The sequence below is a fragment of the Triplophysa dalaica genome, chromosome 12, assembly GCF_015846415.1.
Source record: "Triplophysa dalaica isolate WHDGS20190420 chromosome 12, ASM1584641v1, whole genome shotgun sequence".
Taxonomy (NCBI): Eukaryota; Metazoa; Chordata; class Actinopteri; order Cypriniformes; family Nemacheilidae; genus Triplophysa; species Triplophysa dalaica.
This window is the reverse complement of record NC_079553.1, coordinates 9,248,199-9,269,940: the sequence shown is the minus strand read 5'-3', so window position 1 is coordinate 9,269,940 and position 21,742 is coordinate 9,248,199. Positions and strand designations below refer to the sequence as shown.

General features: G+C 35.3%; 4 protein-coding genes across 6 annotated transcripts; 1 reads left to right on the top strand and 3 right to left on the bottom strand.

The window, feature by feature from the left end:
- Positions 1–828: 828 nt before the first annotated feature.
- Positions 829–7,141, top strand: trpv6 (transient receptor potential cation channel, subfamily V, member 6). 2 transcript variants are annotated; one of them, XM_056763371.1, is made up of 18 exons: positions 829–1,193; positions 1,329–1,407; positions 1,994–2,154; positions 2,527–2,624; positions 2,707–2,829; positions 2,917–3,057; positions 3,136–3,234; positions 3,333–3,508; positions 3,659–3,805; positions 3,895–3,974; positions 4,786–4,921; positions 5,034–5,120; positions 5,201–5,277; positions 5,361–5,526; positions 5,609–5,675; positions 5,777–6,045; positions 6,168–6,274; positions 6,365–7,141. In XM_056763371.1, exons 2-18 carry the CDS (start codon positions 1,348–1,350, stop codon positions 6,609–6,611), a joined length of 2,241 nt encoding a protein of 746 aa, XP_056619349.1. In that variant the 5' UTR covers positions 829–1,193; positions 1,329–1,347; the 3' UTR covers positions 6,612–7,141. The 2 variants fall into 2 exon arrangements, with proteins under 2 accessions (XP_056619349.1, XP_056619350.1); XM_056763372.1 differs by lacking the exons at positions 829–1,193; positions 1,329–1,407 and adding an exon at positions 1,740–1,827.
- LOC130433518 (killer cell lectin-like receptor subfamily E member 1) lies at positions 6,987–10,199 on the bottom strand. The gene is made up of 6 exons (XM_056763440.1): positions 9,993–10,199; positions 9,807–9,905; positions 7,975–8,085; positions 7,711–7,865; positions 7,527–7,627; positions 6,987–7,406 (listed from the first exon to the last, which is right to left on the bottom strand). Exons 1-6 carry the CDS (start codon positions 10,063–10,065, stop codon positions 7,277–7,279), a joined length of 669 nt encoding a protein of 222 aa, XP_056619418.1. The 5' UTR covers positions 10,066–10,199; the 3' UTR covers positions 6,987–7,276.
- A 1,671-nt stretch (positions 10,200–11,870) lies between these two features.
- Positions 11,871–17,889, bottom strand: si:dkey-26c10.5 (uncharacterized protein LOC563797 homolog). Of its 2 annotated transcripts, XM_056763432.1 has the most exons (7): positions 17,370–17,889; positions 17,055–17,144; positions 15,534–15,632; positions 12,875–12,973; positions 12,611–12,765; positions 12,427–12,527; positions 11,871–12,306 (listed from the first exon to the last, which is right to left on the bottom strand). In XM_056763432.1, exons 1-7 carry the CDS (start codon positions 17,476–17,478, stop codon positions 12,177–12,179), a joined length of 783 nt encoding a protein of 260 aa, XP_056619410.1. In that variant the 5' UTR covers positions 17,479–17,889; the 3' UTR covers positions 11,871–12,176. The 2 variants fall into 2 exon arrangements, with proteins under 2 accessions (XP_056619410.1, XP_056619411.1); XM_056763433.1 differs by lacking the exons at positions 17,055–17,144; positions 17,370–17,889 and adding an exon at positions 15,720–15,998 and having other exon boundaries at positions 11,878–12,306.
- Positions 17,890–18,033: 144 nt separating this feature from the next.
- On the bottom strand, positions 18,034–21,721 carry zgc:92606 (uncharacterized protein LOC100000242 homolog). The gene is made up of 5 exons (XM_056763447.1): positions 21,434–21,721; positions 19,388–19,477; positions 19,120–19,198; positions 18,668–18,786; positions 18,034–18,530 (listed from the first exon to the last, which is right to left on the bottom strand). Exons 2-5 carry the CDS (start codon positions 19,475–19,477, stop codon positions 18,465–18,467), a joined length of 354 nt encoding a protein of 117 aa, XP_056619425.1. The 5' UTR covers positions 21,434–21,721; the 3' UTR covers positions 18,034–18,464.
- Positions 21,722–21,742: the final 21 nt, after the last annotated feature.

The following is a 21,742-nucleotide window of genomic DNA, read 5'->3' as shown; positions in this document are numbered from 1 at the left end:
AGTATGTGTGGCACATTTCATTTTGTAATCATAAATTAATTTTTATAACACAGACTATGTACAATCTACCCTCACTTCATTTGGCATAATGTTTTATTTCTATCTCCCATGAAGTGCTGACAGTCATCAGAGTTCCTTGTATGAGACATAGATCAGTACATGTCAGCTTGTGTCCGGATGAGATTGTAATCTGCTAGGGGCCATGCAAACAGAATCCACACACTACAAATAAAACAACGCTTTTAGTTTATCTGATAGAGAAAACCTTAACAAAATGAGATGTTTGCAAATTCTGGCCTATTTGTGGAGGACATAACACCTCAAAATACAAAACAAGAGGCTTGTAAATCTAATAGGTTTAAGAGTAAAACCATGTATTATACTGTAAAGCTCCATAATAACATACAAAGATTGGTGCTTTTTGATGCATAACAAATGACTAAGTTATCCTGAGAAAAAACATCCATTACATTGTAACGTGTAGTCCAAGCCATGTTCCAAAGATAGTCCTTCACAAAGTTTCGTGACCAACTATCATTACCTCCTGTGTATGTGACACAGACATTTGTTATTGTATTTCTTATATTGAAATTTACATTTCACACAAGTAAATACACAATAGCAAATCTAAAACATAACGTTTTCAAACGTCTCAATTGAAGTTGATACGCAAAATATATCAGGTATCATTTACTTCCATACCGACACGGTGAACCAAAACACTTCTTTGTGGTGTAAACATACAATTAGCCCTTGTTGTGTAGGTGTCTTGTGTCTCACCACAATGTTAAGTCTCTAATGACTATCTATTATTATAAAAGCCAGCAAACTTTGATGTTGTTATTACATAATAACGCTTTACGACTGACCATTTACACTGCGCGGATACTAAATAAATCAATTATGCGGGAATTCAAAAATATGAAATGACTTGAATTCCTGTCGCTTTGTAAAACAATGAAGTATTCCTGACCCCCCGAGTTGAGAAACCGGTTGTGTTGACCTGGTGTGGTGGTATCTGTCTGACCAGTCTCTCAGTCTCTCTCAGTCACTGACTTAATGACAAACACATTTCGTTTTGTCAAGCAAAACATTAAAAGATCCACGTTTTGCACGTACCCTCGAAAAAACAACGTGCATTTATCGGACAGACAGGATCGAGATCAAGCCTATAGGCCTACTGTACATTAAAGGTAAATATTCAAGCTTGCAAACATCGTCGGGAACATCGTGGTATCCGTCAGCTGATTTCGGACAGGTTTGCTGTATTTTATCTGACACGAGCTTTTAAAAGTGTTGACGGTGTGGTTTTGTTTCGCACCCGTTAGGTGGCACCTACGCAGTTTGATGATGTTGGGTCAGGACAGGAAAATATGGACCACCGGTCAATCTCGAAACACCATAGAGGTATTACTATCCTTAATAAACTCCTTACAATTCAGTGTAGTCCAAATCATGTTCAGCATGATCACTGCGGTTAAAGTTACTCATAAGAAGTTAATACAAATAACCTGAGATCTGAAACATTGTTGAGCACAATAGCTAAAGAGTTTAATGTATCATAAATTGCAGTAGGGTCTCTCAGACACTATCATGCTCGCTCTTTGTCTGTTTACCCCAATGCATCGTCTATTTTCTCTTTGCATCCTCTTATTCTCCTACTGTCCACCTATATGACGTCTCCTCCCTCCTTCCCAGGTGTAGCTAGAAGTATAAATACTGATGTCAGACACTTGCCTTTCTATTGTTCAGTGACAATGTAAAACAAACATGTTATTCTAGAATAACTAAAAAAATAACACTGGAATAACATTTTTAGAAGTTAAGGTAGGTTAATAATTACATTGCTTTTATTGGGACAAGTGTTCTACTGGTGATTGTAATGTGTATTAGACAGTCGGTTAAGGTCGTTTTTACAGTAATATAGACTTTGTATGAGTGCTTTATGTAAATATATTTTAAGTCATTTTACACTGAATTTTCTTCTGGTTAGTCTTTTTGGTCTGACAGTCCTCCAGAGACCATGACACCAGCCATCTCCAGAACCACTGCAGGGGAGATAAACCATTGGTGGAGCCAGATGAAATTTCGCCACCAGCACAGGAAGGGATGGAATGAAATGTTAGATGAGACCTTTCTCATGCAGAGCAAGAGGTATGACTCATTTATGTAATAGTCTGTTTTTTATATATTCATACACAAAAAAATTGTAAAATTTAAGATGAAAATGTTTAGATTTGCTTTGTTTAAAATGGTAAATAAGTAGAAATAATGGTGCAAACAGTGTTTCCATTGGCTTTCCACCCAAAGCAACACATAGTGCCGAAATATCTGCTCAATCCTAATAAAGTAAAGAACGGTTTTAAAATGTTTATTTGTTTAACAATGTTGTGTGAAAACTGTAAATTTTGAATTAGAGAATTAGAAGAGACCAAAAAACACAATACAATGATGTAATAAATATGTGATGGCTCCACTTTATCTCCATTTGCGGAAATGCTCTGAAAATCTATTTTTTTTCTCCAGAGAAAATGACATTCGCCTTTTTTCCGCCACCAAGGAAAATAATGCAGCCTGTATAAAGAAACTTCTGGATTGTGCATCTACAGATATCTTTGAGAGAGGTAAAAACGTTTTTTCCTTATTGCTGGTGTGATAAAAGCAGCGTCACAATTTATCTTGATCTGTCACTGGGTGTTTGTATAGGTGAGCTCGGAGAGACGGCTTTGCACGTGGCTGTGTTGAATAATAATTTCGAAGCAGCTGTGGCATTAATGGATGGAGCACCAGAGCTCATTAATGAACCTATGACATCTGAACTTTACCAAGGTAATTTTTTAAAAAAATCCTTTAATATAATATGACTGTTATTAACGCAAGAATATCTCACGGGTGTGTGAATACTGTGATTGACAGGTCTAACTGCCCTCCACATTGCTGCGGTTAATCAGAATGTCAACATTGTCCGAGAGTTAATAGTTAGAGGGGGTGACGTGGCGACACCCAGGGTCACCGGCATGTACTTCCGCAAAAGAAGAGGAGGTCTTCTGTACTTTGGTGAGATGGTGGCGTTTTGTTCAGCTGTAATTTATCAAGAAGCGATACAAATATTAAAATAATTTTGTGTGCCGGTAGGTGAACACATCCTGGCATTTGCAAGCTGTGTGGGGAATGAAGAAATCATCTCAATGCTATTAAAAGCCGGGGCCAATATTCGGGCTCAGGATACCTTGGGTAAAGAAAAATAACTATTCGTATTAATTATTGTATTAACTCATTAATAATTTGTCTCACAAAATGAAACATTCTCTCCGTCTCTCTCTCTCGAACAGGTAATACAGCCCTGCATTTGTTAGTGTTGCAGCCCAATAAAACAACGGCTTGTCGGATTTTTGATATCCTGATGGCGCGAGATGCAGAGATGGAGTCTACCCTCCCTCTAGACATGATTCCTAACTACAAAGGCCTCACATCTTTCAAACTCGCTGCTAAGGAGGGCAACCTTGTGGTGAGCGCAAGACCTTTTAAATCTCATCCAAAAACACTGACTGAAGTGACATCTTTTCTGTTCTAGAACTACACTGTAACATGGATGTTACATTAGGGATATGTTTTGAATGACATTGTGTATTTATAATGTTCCTTTCGTGCTATGCAGGTATTCCAGCATTTGGTTAACCGCAGACGTGTTATTCAGTGGAGTCTGGGACCATTGTCATCCAACCTTTATGACCTGACTGAGATTGATTCCAGAGTGGACGACCTCTCCGTGCTTGAGATAATTGCCAGCAGTCAGAAGAGAGAGGTGTGTATATGTGAAGGATATCAAACAAGGCAAAAATTGTTTTAGCCAATGCTAATCTCTTAACCACACCTCATTCTTTTCTGTTGTAGGCCAGGAGAATTCTCGAGCTGACTCCAGTACGTCAGCTTGTCAGTCTGAAGTGGAATCTTTACGGGAAACATTACTTCAGGTGCCGTAGCATCACATGCTATACAAATACCACATAAAACTAAGCATGTTAAAAGTGTCACTGTCGTCTTTAAAAACATGCTGTCAGCATTTTAGATTTTTACACAATTATCTTGGTTAAAACAAAGCATGATATGCAACATTATCTATTGATCTTTTCCCCTTTTTATTTTATTTATAAATGATGCTATCAGTTACATTCATCTTTAATTTAGTTTATTTTGCGTTTTCTCTTGTGGGAAGTGGGAAGAGCATTTTGTGGCTCTTAGTATAATAATATAATATCATTGTCAGTACAGAGATATTGTGACACACCTACTTTTAATGTTAAATATAAAATAAATAGTTGGATATTGGAAGGGGTTTTAATAAACTTTTTTTTAACTCTTGGATGGCTTCAAAGTCTTTGATGGCTTCATTTTTAGATTTTATCAGACAACAAATCACTGCAATAAAATCTTACTTGATATTTAACAGTATGATATTTGACTAGTAATTATATATTTAAAGGTGGTGTGTGTAGTTTTTTGAGGGATCTATTGACAGAAATGCAACATAATACATAACTATGTCTTCAGAGGAGTATAAGGACCTTACATAATGAAGTTATGTTTTTATTACCTTTGAGGTATTTCTATCTACATACACCGCGGGTCCTCTTTACATGGAATTCACCATTTTGTTTTTACAGTAGCTCTAAATGGACAAATGTGTAAATATCGTAAATATGTTGTTTATATTTTACATTTTTTCAGTTGAAAGGATAATTTTCTGACATGCCATTTCACAATTTTCTATTGATCTGTTCCTAGGTTGTTGATGCTGGTGTATCTGCTGTACATTAGCATATTTACTGTGTGTTGTGTATACCGCCCTCTAAAGGATCTTCCCGAGAATTACACCAAAGCTGACAACGACCAAACCACAAAAATGCAAAAAAACTTAAAGGTGTGTGTGCGGCCTTGTTTGTGACAGCACAGTTTACATATATGTATTCTTATACATTATTTTGTTTACAATTTTTATATACAAATACTATTTTCTTTCTGTGTGTATTTAGGAAAGTTATCAGACACATGCAGATCACATGCGTTTGATTGGAGAGATTATCAGCGTCATAGGAGCCATTATAATTCTACTGTTAGAGGTCAGCATTATTTTTTTTGAACATTTCATTCTGGCTTTATAAACAAACTTTGGTCAAATCTCATTTATTATTATTTTCAGATTCCCAGTATTTTGCGAGTGGGGGCTAAACGCTACTTTGGCCAAAGCGCACTCGGAGGCCCTTTCCATGTAACTTTGTAAGTTCATCAGCTTTAATCCAAAAGAAATGAAATGGTTTTGTATGCACTTACACTCTCGTGTACCACATATCTCATGGCAGGGTTTGCTATGCAAGTTTGGTCGTGATTCTGTGCATTCAGAGGGTGAGCGGATTGGCCGGAGAGGATGTGCTGATGGCTTGGTCTCTGGTTCTTGGCTGGTCCAACATGATGTACTTTGCCAGAGGTTTTGAGATGTTGGGTCCCTATGTTATTGTTATTCAAAAGGTGGGGTGATTGGCAGACAGCACTATACTTGTTTGTTTTTGTAATCCATTACAGCCTAACATGTTTGTTTTTGGTTTTGTAGACAATATTTGGAGATTTGACAAAGTTCATGTGGTTGTCCCTCATTTTCCTCATTGCATTTTCCACTGGTTAGTTAGATTACAGTTGCAGTAACAAATATGAATATACTTATATTTAATTCAAATGTTGTTCAGTATTGTGTTTACACGCCTGTCACTGTTTTGCTCAGCCTTGTGGATGGTGTACATGACTCAAGACCCTTATGCTGTACCAGCGTACTGCTCCTTCCCCATCACCATATTTTCCCAGTTTGAGCTAAGTATCGGACTGATAGACCTGCCTGTGGAACACACTATCTACACCCATCCGGTCGTACACTGCCTCCATGTGTGCTTTAGTGTGGTCTCTTATATCCTCCTGTTCAACCTCCTGATCGCCATGATGAGTGACACACAGTGGAGGGTCACCCGGGAACGTGATGAACTCTGGAGGGTCCAGGTTAGTTGTGGATATCATTTCCTTTCCACATTTTTCCCAGTCATCGTTCTGGAAATGTGGAGAAATAGTATACAGATGAACCAGAGACTTTAGAAGTGGAAAACTGTTTTCTCGGTTTGTAGGTGGTGGCCACTACTCTGATGCTCGAAAGAAGGTTTTCACTGCGTCTGTGGCCAAGGCTGGGTGTCTCTGGTCTGCCTTATGGCCTCGGTGAACACTGGTACCTCCGGTAAGGAGATGCTATACGCACAGATCTCTTTTATTCACCAAAAAATGAGTGAGCATTGAGTTTTGATTACATATGATCTTACGATTCCAGGGTGGAGGATCGCAATGACCTGTTTGCACAAAAAATGAGACGTTATATAAGCGCATTCTCCAGGGATGAAGAAATTGAGGAAAAGGGGAAGGGTAGTACCACAAATGATCCATTGCAAACCAGTTCTACTGTGGAGCACAAGCCCTTGGCCAAAAGGAGACCACTAAGATGTTGGAATATTATTCGTCAGAGTATAGAATGTGAAAAAGAAGAAAATGTGGATTCCCCAGATGTGAAGTTTGTCTGAAAACAGGTCAATATTAAAGGGACGGTTCACCCAAAAATGACAATTCCTTCATCATTTACTCTGTTTGCGCTCTGTCCGGGTCTCCCGTTAGTATTTGAGTGTGATTGACGCGCGTCTACATCTAAATACGCAGTCGCAAACAGACAAAAGTCATTCAGGTTTAAAATGACATGACGGTGAGTAAATTATGACAAAATGTTCATTTTTGGGTGAATTATCACTTTAAGTTATGTAAATTTAAATGTTGACGTATATGTGTAAATTCCAGTTAACTTATTCTGAATTATTTTAGTGTTTTACAGTTTTAAATATAGAGAATCTGCATTTGGTAAACAAACTTGAACTGTGAAATCAGTAGAAGCAATACAAGTGACATTTTTCAATGAGAAGTACAGTATGTACAACATTTATTTTAGTACAATGAGATGATTTAGTTACAAAGGAATCTGAACAAACTGTCGGTATAGTTAAAATGTATTGAGTTATAATTGTGAAAAATAAACTATATCATAATAAACTTCTAAAAAACAGTTTTTCTCTGCTCGGTGTATGTAATGTGCATTGTTAATGAGGGGAAAAAAACGTTTGTTGAGTTGAGTTCTGACATTAAGATAATAGAAGTGATGCATGAAATGTCTGAGATCGCTGGTATACGTAAGCAACTCTTAAGTTCTGGTTATCTGACAGATGTACTGTAAATACAATGTGCAGATAGATTGGTGCCAGCTCCGTTCAGGTTCTTCATTTGCCGCCAGGAGAGCACAATCCCCACTAGAAAACCTTTGACCCCAATATCTGTACATACAAAAATAGCGTTATCTGCAAAACTAAATCTAAAACAATATTTTCGTAATTTTATGATTGTGATTAACATTACACAAATTGTAACAACAATAACTACACCACCACACCCACCTCACTGTCAATACAGTGTTGTTATTCCATATCCATTGATTTGTGCCCACGTGATTGAGCCCAATCCAATAGTGCATATTCCCTTTTGTAGTCAGATACCTCTGCACAGATGATATATTGATTAAAGGTAAAGATATAAATAAATTACTTAATATGACAAAGACTTCTTTTGGAGTTAACTGACCTGCAAACGTCCATTAGTAATCATGGCAAGATCTCCTCCCCTTCTCTGACAATATTTTCTGCTTTCATGCCAAGACAAGCGTTCTTTAGACAAGAAATAACAAGAGTTCTCGAACTTCGACCAGCCCTTGTCACAATCGTGATGGCACGAACACTCTGCACACAAACAGTTAACATACATAAACATTAACAACAATTTACATACTGTAAATAAAACAAAGCTGGAACATTTTGAATGATTTGTGTCTATTGACAGTAAACTTACGGCTTTCATGAAACAATGACTGTTGGTATATATCTTGGCATTTCTTTAGGTTGCATTCCTGCAGGGATGTGTCAGTCGGATCTGCATTCTGACAGGACTGCTTCCCAGTCACTATTCATAACATAATGCAGCATAAGATTTTAAAACCTTGAAACCTAACAAAGCAGAATCCCTTTGACTACAGTTAGCCTATAAGCATTTTAACTATACTTGTCATCAGCATGTTTTGTCTTTGGGAATCGCACCAATGACTTTTGCACTGTTAACACAATGCACTGCCTATTTAGCTACAAAAACACCATGTAACTAATATTACAAAACCTTTAAAAAATATAGAGGATCTATTTTAAACAGTGCCAAGAAGCTTCCAGAAAGATTGGTCATTTTCCTTTAAGAGCTCTGTTGTTAAAGGGAAAGTGGACATTTGTTGTTTTCATCATGGAACAAATAATGAACTAAAAACATTTATATGTTAATACACTCTAAAAATTATGCGATATTTAAAGAACCAAGAACCTTTCTGTTTTACAAAAGGTTCTTTATGGTGAAAAAACAATCTTCTTCGTAATATAAAAAGTAAGAAAGGGATTCTTTAAATAATCTTTGACTGAATGGTTCTTTGTGGAACCAAAAATTGTTCTTCTTTGGCATGGCTGTGAAGAACCTTTAAAGCGCCATTAATTTTAAGATTGTTAATCATGGTAACAAAATTTGTTGTCCCGGAAATAACCAGAGATGTGTTCAGTCACAGAACTGAACCCAAATATGGCAAGCCGAATTAGCTTCTAATAATTCTCAGGATATGAATTTTTTATATCAACAATATAATTTCTACTAGATAAAATTACTATTTTTGATATCAGTAATTACATTTTCATTAGCAAAAAAATTTATATTTCAACTAGTAAAAAATGTAATTCTCGATATCTGTAATTGCATTTTTACTAGTTAAATATCACAATAGGCTGCCATTCAAATTTAATTTAGATATCAATAATTCATTTCTTACATGTTAAAAATCTTTTTTCAGATATTTGATATGCAAGTCTAGCTTGCTAGCTAGTAAAAAACATAATTTTCGATATCAATAATTGTGTGGTTACTAGTGATAATATTTATTCTTGATATTAACGATTGAATTACTACATGAAAAAATGCCAATTTCTGATATCAATAATTGAAATTTCAATAGTGACAATGTGAATTCTTGATATCAATAATGAGGTTGTTACTAGTGAGAAAGACATTTTAGATTTCTAAAATTACTCTCAGATTTATTGATATCTAAAATCTATTTCCTGACATCAGAAATACCAAATGCAACATGTTCAATTAATTTACATTTATCAAGAATGAGCATTTCAACTAGTGGAAATGTATTTCTTGATATAAGGAATTTAAAATTTTCTTGTAACAAGTTATCTGTTGATATCAAAAAGTATGTTTTTTTCTAGTATGAATTGCATTCATGATATCTGGAGCAAGACTTTTAACATGTAAGAAATGTATTATTGATTTCTGAAATTGAATTTGAATGGCAGTCTAGTGTGATATTTAACTTGTAAAAATGCAATTACAGATATCAAGAATTACTTTACTAGTTGAAAGAATATAATTTCAACTAGTAACAATTGCTAATTATACATCAATATTTACATTTTCACTAGTAAAAATGTGAATTCTTGATATCAATAATAATATTTTTTACTAGTAATAATTTAATTGTTGATTTCAACAATATATATCCTGAGAATGACTTAAAGCTAATTCGGTTTGCCATACCCAAATGTGTTTCAACACAACCCTTTTTGGAGTATACAAAAAATACTTACACTTTACAAACAGCCCGAGGATCACAATCAGCAACAGGATGCAGACGGCAAAAAGCACCAATGAAATGATGCGGTAAACGCGAACTTTCCGTGGAGTATCTAGCGGAAAAAACATTGAGAAAAGCATTAACTTGTATTTTTGACGCTACGTCACAACGCAAGATGGGTGATCACATCATCCATCACCTGAAATTGGTTGCTGTTTCGCTTTCAGTGCGCAGTCCGTGGGCTTGCCGAAATTGCACAATTTGATGTACATGGTTTTGCCCTGTCCTTGTGTTTAAATGGACGGAAAACATACAGTTATATAAACTGCGTTGTGTTCTTTCAGGAGCCCGAAGCACTCGACCCAAAACGAAGCTCTAAAATGCACGCGCGCGCTCACCGAACTTGAGCCCGTTGCTGTAGTAACGTATATTATGACGACGTGAAATTCAGCTCTGTAACACAATCCAGACTCTGTCTGTGTGCTTTGAAAAGATAAAGGAATCACTGATGACATCCGAGGACCAAAACATACCCATTGACCTTGTCATGTTTGATGAGACTAAATATAAAACTCGTCAGCAAAAATCCCGAGCATTAAAATCTGCCTTTTTTAACTGATGTAGAAATTAAGTTTTTGGTTCCAAAATGAGATTTTTACATTAACTGTGAATTCCAATTGATATAACTTCAATTTGTTTGTATTGATTCAAGTCTAACACAATAAAACACAATTAAAACATGACAACATAATAAAAAACATGATTCTTGAAAATTTTCATTATGCACAAATTTTTCAATTTGGAACCAAACTCTTCAAATATAGTTTCTTACTGACCACTGCATCAGTACTTTTTGTTTTGTTTCCTCTTTTCTGTCTTTTTTTCCCACTTGTCCTTTTTTAGGCTAAAGAGGCAGCTGTATTGTCACACTTTGAGCATTAAATGTAGATTATTTTAAAGCAATCTTTATTTCAAACACACAATGTATTTAATTTGATGACATTATATACAGCACATACCCCCGTGCTCTTTTCATATTGTCTGTTTGGGATTAAAAATTGTTGAAAAAAACCTGTCTTTTTCAATTTTAAACCTCTTCCGTATTTTTCCCAGTCATCATTCTGGAAATGTGGAGAAATAGTATACAGATGAACCAGAGACTTTAGAAGTAAAAACCTGTTTTCTCGGTTTGTAGGTGGTGGCCACTACTCTGATGCTCGAAAGAAGGTTTTCACAGCGTCTGTGGCCAAGGTTGGGTGTCTCTGGTCTGCCTTATGGCCTCTGTGAACACTGGTACCTCCGGTAAGGAGATGCTATATGCACAGATCTCTTTTATTCCCCAAAAAATGAGTGAGCATTGAGTTTTGATTACATATGATCTTACGATTCCAGGGTGGAGGATCGCAATGACCCGTTTGCACAAAAAATGAGACGTTATATAAATGCATTCTCCAGGGATGAAGAAATTGAGGAAAAGGGGAAGGGTAGTACCACAAATGATCCATTGCAAACCAGTTCTACTGTGGAGCACAAGCCCTTGGCCAAAAGGAGACCACTAAGATGTTGGAATATTATTCGTCAGAGTATAGAATGTGAAAAAGAAGAAAATGTGGATTCCCCAGATGTGAAGTTTGTCTGAAAACAGGTCAATATTAAAGGGACGGTTCACCCAAAAATGACAATTCCTTCATCATTTACTCAGTTTGCGCTCTGTCCGGGTCTCCCGTTAGAATTTGAGTGTGATTGACGCGCGTCTACATCTAAATACGCAGTCGCAAACAGACAAAAGTCATTGAGGTTTAAAATGACATGACGGTGAGTAAATTATGACAAAATGTTCATTTTTGGGTGAATTATCACTTTAAGTTATGTAAATTTAAATGTTGATGTAGTGTGTAAATTCCAGTTAACTTATTCTGAATTATTTAAGTGTTTTACAGTTTTAAATATAGAGAATCTGCATTTGGTAAACAAACTTGAACTGTGAGATCAGTGGAAGCAATACAAGAGACATTTTTCAATGAGATGTACAGTATGTACAACATTTATTTTAGTACAATGAGATGATTTAGTTACAAAGGAATCTGAACAAACCGTCGGTATAGTTAAAATGTATTGAGTTATAATTGTGAAAAATAAACTATATCATAATAAACTTCTCAAAAAACAAATTTTCTCTTCTTGGTGTATGTAATGTGCATTGTTAATGAGGGGAAAAAAAGTTGAAAAAAGCTGTATTAATTGTGTGTTTGCCTGCTTACTCTCCCTTATTCTGACAAGACTTCTTAAAAAGGAAATTTGTATTGTTGAGATGAGTTCTGACATTTAGATAATAGAAGTGATGCATGAAATGTCTGAGATCGCTGGTATACGTAAGCAACTCTTAAGTTCTGGTTATCTGACAGATGTACTGTAAATACAATGTGCAGATAGATTGGTGCCAGCTCCGTTCAGGTTCTTCATTTGCCGCCAGAAGAGCACAATCCCCACTAGAAAACATTTGACCCCAATATCTGTACATACAAAAATAGTGTTATCTGCAAAACTAAATATAAAACAATATTTTCGTAATTTTATGATTGTGATTAACATTACACAAATTGTAACAACAATAACTACACCACCACACCCACCTCACTGTCAATACAGTGTTGTTATTCCATATCCATTGATTTGTGCTCACTTGATTGAGCCCAATCCAATAGAGCATATTCCCATTTGTAGTCAGATACCTCTGCACAGATGATATATTGATTAAAGGTAAAGATATAAATAAATTACTTAATTTGACAAAGACTTCTTTTGGAGTTAACTGACCTGCAAACGTTCATTGGTAATCATGGCAAGATCTCCTCCCCTTCTCTGACAATCTTTTCTGCTTTCATGCCAAGAGAAGCGTTCTTTAGACAAGAAATAACAAGAGTTCTCGAACTTCGACCAGCCCTTGTCACAATCGTGATGGCACGAACACTCTGCACACAAACAGTTAACATACATAAACATTAACAACAATTTACATACTGTAAATAAAACAAAGCTGGAACATTTTGAATGATTTGTGTCTATTGACAGTAAACTTACGGCTTTCATGAAACAATGACTGTTGGTATATATCTTGGCATTTCTTTAGGTTGCATTCCTGCAGGGATGTGTCAGTCGGACAGGACTGCTTCCCAGTCACTATTCATAACATAATGCAGCATAAGATTTTAAAACATTCAAACCTAACAAAGCAGAATCCCTTTGACTACAGTTAGCCTATAAGCATTTTAATTATACTTGTCATCAACTAAAAACATTTACATGTTAATATACTGTAAAAATTTGCCTTATTTAAAGAACCTTTCTGTTTTACAAAAGGTTCTTTATGGTAAAAAAAAATTCTTCGGAATATAAAAAAGTAAGACAGAGATTATTTAAATAATCTTTAACTGAATGGTTCATTGTGGAAACAAAAATTGTTCTTCTATGACATCGCTGTGAAGAACCTTTAAAGCACCCTTAATTTTAAGATTGTTAATCATGGTAACAAAATGTGTTGCCCCGGAAATAACCAGAGATGTGTTCAGTCACGTAACTGAACTTAACTGAACCCAAATATGGCAAGCCGAATTAGCTTTTAATCATTCTCAGGATATGAATTTTTGATATCAAACAATTCAATTATTTCTAGAAAAAATTACAATTCTTGATATCAAGAATATCATTTCTACTAATTAAAATTACTATTTTTGATATCAGTAATTACGTTTTCATTGGTAAAATATGAATTCTTGATATCAAAACAATGACGTCATCACTCGAAGAAATGTGAATTCTTGATATCAAAAATTTTATTTCAACTAGTAAAAAATTTAATTCTTGATAACTGTAATTGCATTTTTACTAGTTAAATATCACAACAGACTGCCATTCAAATTTTATTTCAGATATCAATAATTCATTTCTTACATGTTAAAAATCTTATTTCAGATTTTAGATATGCAAGTCTAGCTTGCTAGCTAGTAGGGATGAGCGAGTACAGCATTATCTGTATCTGTATCTGTACTCGGACTGGGCGGGGCATAACCCGGAAGTGGGCGTGATTTAACCTGGAAGTGGGTCGGGTTGTCTTGAGATGGACGGGGCTTTAACCGGTATGTTATTTTAAGCATGCAATTGATATGGGTTGATCAGAAATTGTTATATTTATTGCTGATTAGAAAACTATTTACATGACAGCATCAGCATTGAGCTTCAGATCATTGGTTTTGATCACGATAACAAACGAACTATATACAGAACAAGTTTTGCAACAATGAATACAACACATCCGGTTGCAATTTTTTTATGATCAGTGTGATTTTTTTTTGTTCTTTTTTATTTCCACACCAGGTATGTGTGTGTGTGTAGCTAATTAATTTGTAATATAGTTTTATACCACTACTTCCTTTTTTAAGAAATACAGCAAGAAAGTGGCAGACACTCAGTGCGTGAAGTAAAAAAAAACTGGTTAGAGCCAGCTGACGGTTTAAAAAAGAAAAAAAAAACTCTGACAGGCAGAGACTGTCGCATTCTACCAAGCACCACGTCTGAACAAACCCCACGTTTACCAAAACTCTACTGGTTATTAAGTAAGTACTACAAACCAAAGTAAAAAACAAACCTGAAGCTGAAGAAACCCTAAACGTTAACGGAAAAGACACGCAAACCTGAGTGACTGAGGGAGAGACAGAGAGAGCTATTCTCTTCTCAGTGTTCTGTGTGTGAGTCAGCAGAGCGGGACACAGTCAGCAACACAATACATCTGTATGTGTGTAGGGGAGGGGCGCTGTAAATAGCCTATCACAGAACGCAGACACAGTCAGCTACCCAATGAGGATTTTTATTCAATTCCAGCACAGATATTGACTCGTATTACTCGTATGATACTCGTACTCGGCAAAAGTGCTTTATCTGTACCGGATACTCGTTTCAGCCGATTATCCGACTCAACTCAACTAGCTAGTAAAAAACATAATTTTCGATATCAATAATTGTGTGGTTACTAGTGCTAATATATTCTTGATATCAACGATTGAATTACAACATGTAAAAATGCCAATTTCTGATATCAATAATTGAATTTTCAATAGTGACAATGTGAATTCTTGATATCAATAATGAGGTTGTAATTTGAGATTTCTAAAATTACTCTCAGATTTATTGATATCTGAAATCTATTTTCTGATATCAGAAATACCAAATGCAACATGTTCAAATTATTTCCACTTATCAAGAATGAGCATTTCAACTAGTGAAAATGTATTTCTTGATATAAAAATTTAAAAAATTTCTAGTAACAAGTTAACTGTTGATATCAAAAAGTATGTTTTTTTCTAGTATGAATTGCATTCATGATATCTGAAGCAAGACTTTTAACATGTAAGAAATGTATTATTGATTTCTGCAATTGAATTTGAATGGCAGTCTAGTGTGATATTTAACTAGTAAAAATGCAATTATAGATATCAAGAATTACTTTACTAGTTGAAAGAATATAACTTCTACTAGTAACAATTGCTAATTTTTACATCAATAATTACATTTTCACTAGTAAAAATGTGAATTCTTGATATCAATAATAATATTTTTTACTAGTAATAATTTAATTGTTGATTTCAACAATATATATCCTGAGAATAACTAAAAGCTAATTCGGTTTGCCATACCCAAATGTGTTTCAACACAACCCTTTTTGGAGTATACAAAAAATACTTACACTTTACAAACAGCCCGAGGATCACAATCAGCAACAGGATGCAGACGGCAAAAAGCACCAATGAAATGATGCGGTAAACGCGAACTTTCCGTGGAGTATCTAGCGGAAAAAACATTGAGAAAAGCATTAACTTGTATTTTTGACGCTACGTCACAACGCAAGATGCGTGATCACATCATCCATCACCTGAAATTGGTTGCTGTTTCGCTTTCAGTGCGCAGTCCGTGGGCTTGCCGAAATTGCACAATTTGATGTACATGGTTTTGCCCTGTCCTTGTGTTTAAATGGACGGAAAACATACAGTTATATAAACTGCGTTGTGTTCTTTCAGGAGCCCGAAGCACTCGACCCAAAACAAAGCTCTAAAATGCACGCACGCGCTCACCGAACTTGAGCCCGTTGCTGTAGTAACGTATATTATGACGACGTGAAATTCAGCTCTGTAACACAATCCAGACTCTGTCTGTGTGCTTTGAAAAGATAAAGGAATGACTGATGACATCCGAGGACCAAAACATACCCATTGACCTTGTCATGTTTGATGAGACTAAATATTAAACTCGTCAGCTAAAATCACGAGCATAAAAATCAGCCTTTTTTAACAGATGTAGAAATTAAGTTTTTGGTTCCAAAATGAGAGAACACCTTTTACATTTACTGTGCATTCCAATTAATATCAAACTGCAATTTGTTTGTATTGATTCAAGTCTAACACAATAAAACACAATTAAAACATGACAACATAATAAAAAACATTATTCTTGAAAATTTCATTATGCACAAATATCTCATTTTGGAACCAAACTCTTCAAATATAGTTTCTTACTGACCACTGCATCAGTACTTTTTGTTTTGTTTCCTCTATTCTGTCTTTTTTTCCACTTGTCCTTTTTTAGGCAAAAGAGGCAGCTGTATTTTCACACTTTTAGCATTAAATGTAGATTATTTTAAAGCAATCTTTATTTCAAACACACAATGTATTTAATTTGATGACATTATATACAGCACACACCCCCGTGCTCTTTTCATATGTCGGTTTAGAATTAAAAATTGTTGACAAAAACTCAATATTAAACCTCTTCCCCCTCCCATATTATTTTAGTGTGTCCCTGTGAATTGAATCAGTTATTGTTGATTTACAAACTCTTTGTGTTATTATATGGAAAGGACGCCCTTTTTGTTCATTTATCCAATATAGCAACAGAGTTCCTGTTTGGGACAGCAGAAACACAGTAAAACAATTACACAGACAAATGGCAGGAAAACACTTTTTTCACATTTTTTTATACCTGGTGACCCAAAACAGAAATTATAAAATTAATTTTAATAAGGATATCTCGAGCTTGTGATCAAGTTGAAATTGTTTATAATTCATTATCATAATACAGGAATCTTAAATTATATATATTTCAGTGCCATTTCATGAAATATTGACAGGGCCATGGAGTCTCAAGAGAGTTAAAATTTATCAGCACTTTATTAGTCTGGCATTTGCAAATGTTTAGCTGATCTGTGTGTTACCTTCATTGACTGTATAGGAACGAGTCGAAGAGGGCATCCCATAAATAGCCTCAGATGGTTGATTCAGAGTGCTGTATATATTCCCGTCCTCTGCAAAATTAGTTAGAAAAATGCACCTCATTGAAACAGATGGTCTTTCGTAATATATAATGACATATTGTATTGTATTAACTATTTATTTCATTTTTGTATGGTCCTGCACCAATAATTGCGTTACTCTTGTTGAATACAGAGTAACAGTGACTTTCAAAAAAGTTCACAATAATGATAAAATATTTTTTTCTTTTCAACAAATGTTTGTAAATAATTCTTTACCTTTTGTCTCCCCAATCTCTTTATTCTCTTTATTCTCTTTATTCTCTTTATTCTCTTCAGCCGTGTTGATCTCCTCCAATTCAACTTCTACTTCTTTTGGACTCTCCATGACTTTTTTCAGCAAATTCCCCTTTAGTTTTGTTTTCCTGACTAAAGATGTTTCACCAGGCGTGACAAAGTCTTTGATAAAGCTTTTGTCTGAACTCAACTATGATTCTGTGATGAATATAAAACAGTTATAGCTGAAAGAACATTTACATTTGAATCCGCTGACCACAGTTTTTTTTAATAGTGAGATCACACATGAGCTTTTCTTTCTCCGCAACTTCCTCATGACACCCTCACAAATATCCCTCACTTCTGTTTTTCACACAATCAGAATGAATAAAAACCACTTATAATGCCTTATCCTTTAGGGAATCTGTAAATCTCTGCATGTGGGGTATAGTATAGGTGCAATTCCCAGTAGGAATGGTCTTAAAATGTCTATTGCAATTGTTTTAGTTTTTTGTAAGTTATCTTAAAAAGAAAAGCCTCCTTGAAATATTCTCAGCAACAACAGGAATACTACGTCTTTCAAACATCAGCAAGTAATCCAGACATCATCGGTACTATCATCTGTACTTAAACATTAAATAAAAAGTACACACAGTACACACCATAATATGATCAATAAATGATAACAGGTATTTATTATATGCACAAAAGTTATTGATAATACTTTACAAAAAGGAAAAAGAAGAACAAAAACCTATTTGCATTAAATACAGGTGACTCGCTCCTGGGAGAAAAAGATGAAATGAATACTTTCTTGCTTTACTGTTGTATTTTTGTTGTTCTGATGTAATTCTCTCACTTCTTCTGTTGCCTCTCTCTAAAACCGCTCAAGTCACGATACTTGACTATGAAAATTCAGTTTAGTGTAATACATTATAGCTGCATCCAAATACTGACACACACATACAACCCTTCAGTCCATCAACAATGCCCTATAAGGTACAATGTATTGAGCATGGGATAATAGTGGTACATTATAAACCTCCTCCCTTTTTTCTCATCTTTCTCTCCCTCTATCCAATCCTTTCAAATTCTGTCTCAGGCACCATAAACACTTTCATTACTGTATGTCATGTACAGGAACAGATCCTCCTCATGGTGTTCCTAACAACAAATACACAAACATTTAGATCAGAGTGGTCAATAACGTAAATGTTAGTAGGATAGTGCTGTTACGGCTACATATCAGCATTTTGTTGCAATAACATAGTACTGTCGGAGACGAAGGGTGCTTGAGTTACCTCGTACACTACAGACAGGGGAGAACTGGATGGAGGAAGGGAGTTTTTCACGAAAAAAAAGAGAGCCTCTTCTGGCCTCATGGACACTCTCTGTCTGATCAGAAAGCAGAGCTGACCGACTGGAGGAAGTGTAAAAAGACCAAATTTGGTTACTCAAACAGTTTCGTTTCTTTCTCAAGAGGAATACAAGAATGGGAAAGTCCATACAGTCAGTATTGAGAGAGTGAGGAAGACAGCATCATTTAGATGAAAATGTGCTTAATTTACTGTTTTATAACAGTACACATAGCTAGGGACTAGTCATGAGCTGACTTGTTTAATCAGCAAATTAACAAATGTTAGATTAAAAATAAGGATGTAAATCTTGAAACTAACTGAATGTAGACATCTTAACTTAGAAAATATATTAATATATAGGAATAAAGGGGCGTATATGTAACATCATTTGTCACCTGTAAGGTCTGAAGGAACAAGGTATTTCTTTTTGTCAAGCTCAGGGGCTCGTGACCGTGCAGCTCTCTCCACTATTATCTAAAGAGGAAAATAAATGATTAACACAATAATATTTTTGGGAAATTACATTTAAAAAAAAATGTACCAGAGCAATATATTAATAGCTCATAATTAATGGAGTGTCTTATTTTTAAGAGCACAGAATCCTAGTTCAAAAATAATGTATGAAGCTGAAATGTTATTGTTGTTTCCAACAATGAGACTGACCGGAATTTTATCTGGATGTTTTGCGCGGACTCTCTCCCCTTCCGCTCTCCTGACCTCCAGTGGAACACTTCGCTGATACTGACTAGACATCTAAGAAACAAACACACAATATCATCAGCATTTAACAAAAATATCAGCTTTTATCTTTGATTTTGAAGAACAATGCTGTGGCATTGTTTCAACACCCATTGGAATGTCACAAGTTAACATTCATTAACATCCGTACTGCCATAGTTCTTTTATTGATGATAGGTGAGTGAAACCACATACATCAAGTGTTCTCCAGCACATCCCAAAGGCTTTCAATGGGGATTAAAGGTCAGGACTCTGCCAGGAGTTAACCAATTCTCGTGTCAAAATAAACAGACTTTTTGAATGCTTTCATTGCTCAATGCAGGAATGTAATCTGCCTCTTTTGAAGTCACACCGGATGTGATATGACAGAAGACAATATAGAACCCATTATAATATTTTATTTTGTCCACACTGGAGTCGGCTTGATGCATCTTACACCCTGTCTACACCGGACGTGAGCGGCGCGACAGGACACAACAAGTTCCTTTTTCTTAATGGGTTTACTGTGTCGCAGTGCTCACGTCCGGTGTAGACAGGGTTTAAGAAATAAAAAGCTTTAGTTGGGGTTAGGAGAATAATTCAGAGACATATAAATCACTGCAACAATGTTCCATTCATAGATTTATTCTGATGCATTACATACACATATTATAAAAAAATATAATGATAATGTTTAAAAAATTAAACCGGAAGTGCTTCTGAACCAGTGTTCTCATCTTGCAAACTCTATACTAAATAAATGCTAACTAATACTAAAGGTTATCTATTCAGAATTATTTTTGTTTACATATTCAACAAACAATTTATTTGACACAGCCATTATGTAATACAGACATGCCCCCCAATCCCACTTGAAAACAAATGCCTGTATTGTAAGAAATTTCTTTATTATTTACTCTAGTGGTTGAGTGTAAACCTCAGAAAATGTGTTTAACGTAGCAGATCACGTGGGTCAAAAATCACTTTACCCAGTGGGTGAGTATACTATACTCCTCATAAACATGCTATACAATATTTCCTCAATTTAAATATGACTTCTATCTTGTGGTGGGCGATACTGTAAAATTTTGTATCCATCCGATACCAAGTAAATGCAGGGCCAGTATTGCCGATATTGATACCGATACCAATACTTTTAGAAGCATTCACTTGAATTTACATTTACATTCCTGTGTATGAAATGTCATGATTTATCAGATGAATGCATCACTCATTTGCTAAATCTGAATAAATTTTCATGACCACTAAAATATTTTGTGATTTGTGCTCTTAATGTGCCTATAGGCTAATTAATCATGTAGATGTTAAAACAATATACAATTATGAGCTACATTATTAAATAAATAAAATCTGTAGTGAAAACACATTGGTATCGATGTTTTCATGTTAGGATCGATCCTTTTCGATCCAACCTAAGCATCGGAAGTATCAATATTTCAGGATCAATCCGCCCACCCCTAGTCAGTTTACTACTAAAAAACTAGTATTGCCCATTATGCATGTTTATGTTTTAGACATGCATAATCATAAATACCAGGTTATACATCAATTTTGTCGTGTTTGGTTTACACTTTAGAAAGTGCTGCAATGCGAAAACATGTCCTCCTCACTAGTATCTGCTCCGGGCAGTCTAAGTTGCCTAAATTTCCACACACTCAGCTTTAAAGTTTGTAATAGTAAACAATCTGCGCAGTGTTGTCGTCAGAACGTTCATAGTAATGTCAGATAACGGCGCCCATGTAAACTAAAAACAACTGGTGACGTCAGGCCTCGAGCTCACTCGCTTCTCACTTGTAACTGATCTGTTTTTCCACATAATACAAAAGTGGACGAATACAGTGAATTTAAGGGGAATGTCTGAATATCTGAGCCACAAATACATGATAAACACCACACAACGCGTCACTCGTCGACGGGACTTAACTTACTAACTTAACAGTTACCCATTGTTGTAAACAAACATAAACATACCTCAAATTCAATATATGTATTCAGGGATGGGCGGGTTTCTCCTCCTGTCGTTCCCTCTTAGATAACAATTTACGTTAAATGCCCGTATTTAAGCAGCAATAATGTGTATCTCCGAAACACAATAAATGTATATTTCTAAAGCGAGTACTATTCTGCTGAAGATGTCGACCGGCCCACTTCTCCCAAACAACAACAAATATTGTTCCGCCTTATTCTGGAGATTTACGAATAAGAAATATTCAAATAGACTGACATCACCACTAACCATTCAGATGGGAAAGAACGCGGGGATTTAATACATGATGGCGC

Excerpts from the sequence above, each read along its gene's own strand:
- trpv6 (XM_056763371.1), top strand. The coding sequence starts at position 1,348 with ATGATGTTGGGTCAGGACAGGAAAATATGGACCACCGGTCAATCTCGA. Across the intron at positions 3,058-3,135 it reads AGGAGGTCTTCTGTACTTTG|GTGAACACATCCTGGCATTT; the intron begins GTGAGATGGTGG and ends GTGTGCCGGTAG. Across the intron at positions 3,235-3,332 it reads TCGGGCTCAGGATACCTTGG|GTAATACAGCCCTGCATTTG; the intron begins GTAAAGAAAAAT and ends TCTCTCGAACAG.
- zgc:92606 (XM_056763447.1), bottom strand. The coding sequence starts at position 19,477 with ATGTCTAGTCAGTATCAGCGAAGTGTTCCACTGGAGGTCAGGAGAGCG. Across the intron at positions 19,199-19,387 it reads AACATCCAGATAAAATTCCG|ATAATAGTGGAGAGAGCTGC; the intron begins GTCAGTCTCATT and ends TTTCCTCTTTAG. Across the intron at positions 18,787-19,119 it reads TGTTCCTTCAGACCTTACAG|TCGGTCAGCTCTGCTTTCTG; the intron begins GTGACAAATGAT and ends CACTTCCTCCAG.
- si:dkey-26c10.5 (XM_056763432.1), bottom strand. The coding sequence starts at position 17,478 with ATGGAGAGTCCAAAAGAAGTAGAAGTTGAATTGGAGGAGATCAACACG. Across the intron at positions 12,766-12,874 it reads GTCATTGTTTCATGAAAGCC|AGTGTTCGTGCCATCACGAT; the intron begins GTAAGTTTACTG and ends GTTTGTGTGCAG. Across the intron at positions 12,528-12,610 it reads TTACCAATGAACGTTTGCAG|AGGTATCTGACTACAAATGG; the intron begins GTCAGTTAACTC and ends TCATCTGTGCAG.
- LOC130433518 (XM_056763440.1), bottom strand. The coding sequence starts at position 10,065 with ATGTACATCAAATTGTGCAATTTCGGCAAGCCCACGGACTGCGCACTG. Across the intron at positions 7,628-7,710 it reads TTACTAATGGACGTTTGCAG|AGGTATCTGACTACAAAAGG; the intron begins GTCAGTTAACTC and ends TCATCTGTGCAG. Across the intron at positions 7,407-7,526 it reads AACACTGTATTGACAGTGAG|ATATTGGGGTCAAAGGTTTT; the intron begins GTGGGTGTGGTG and ends TTGTATGTACAG.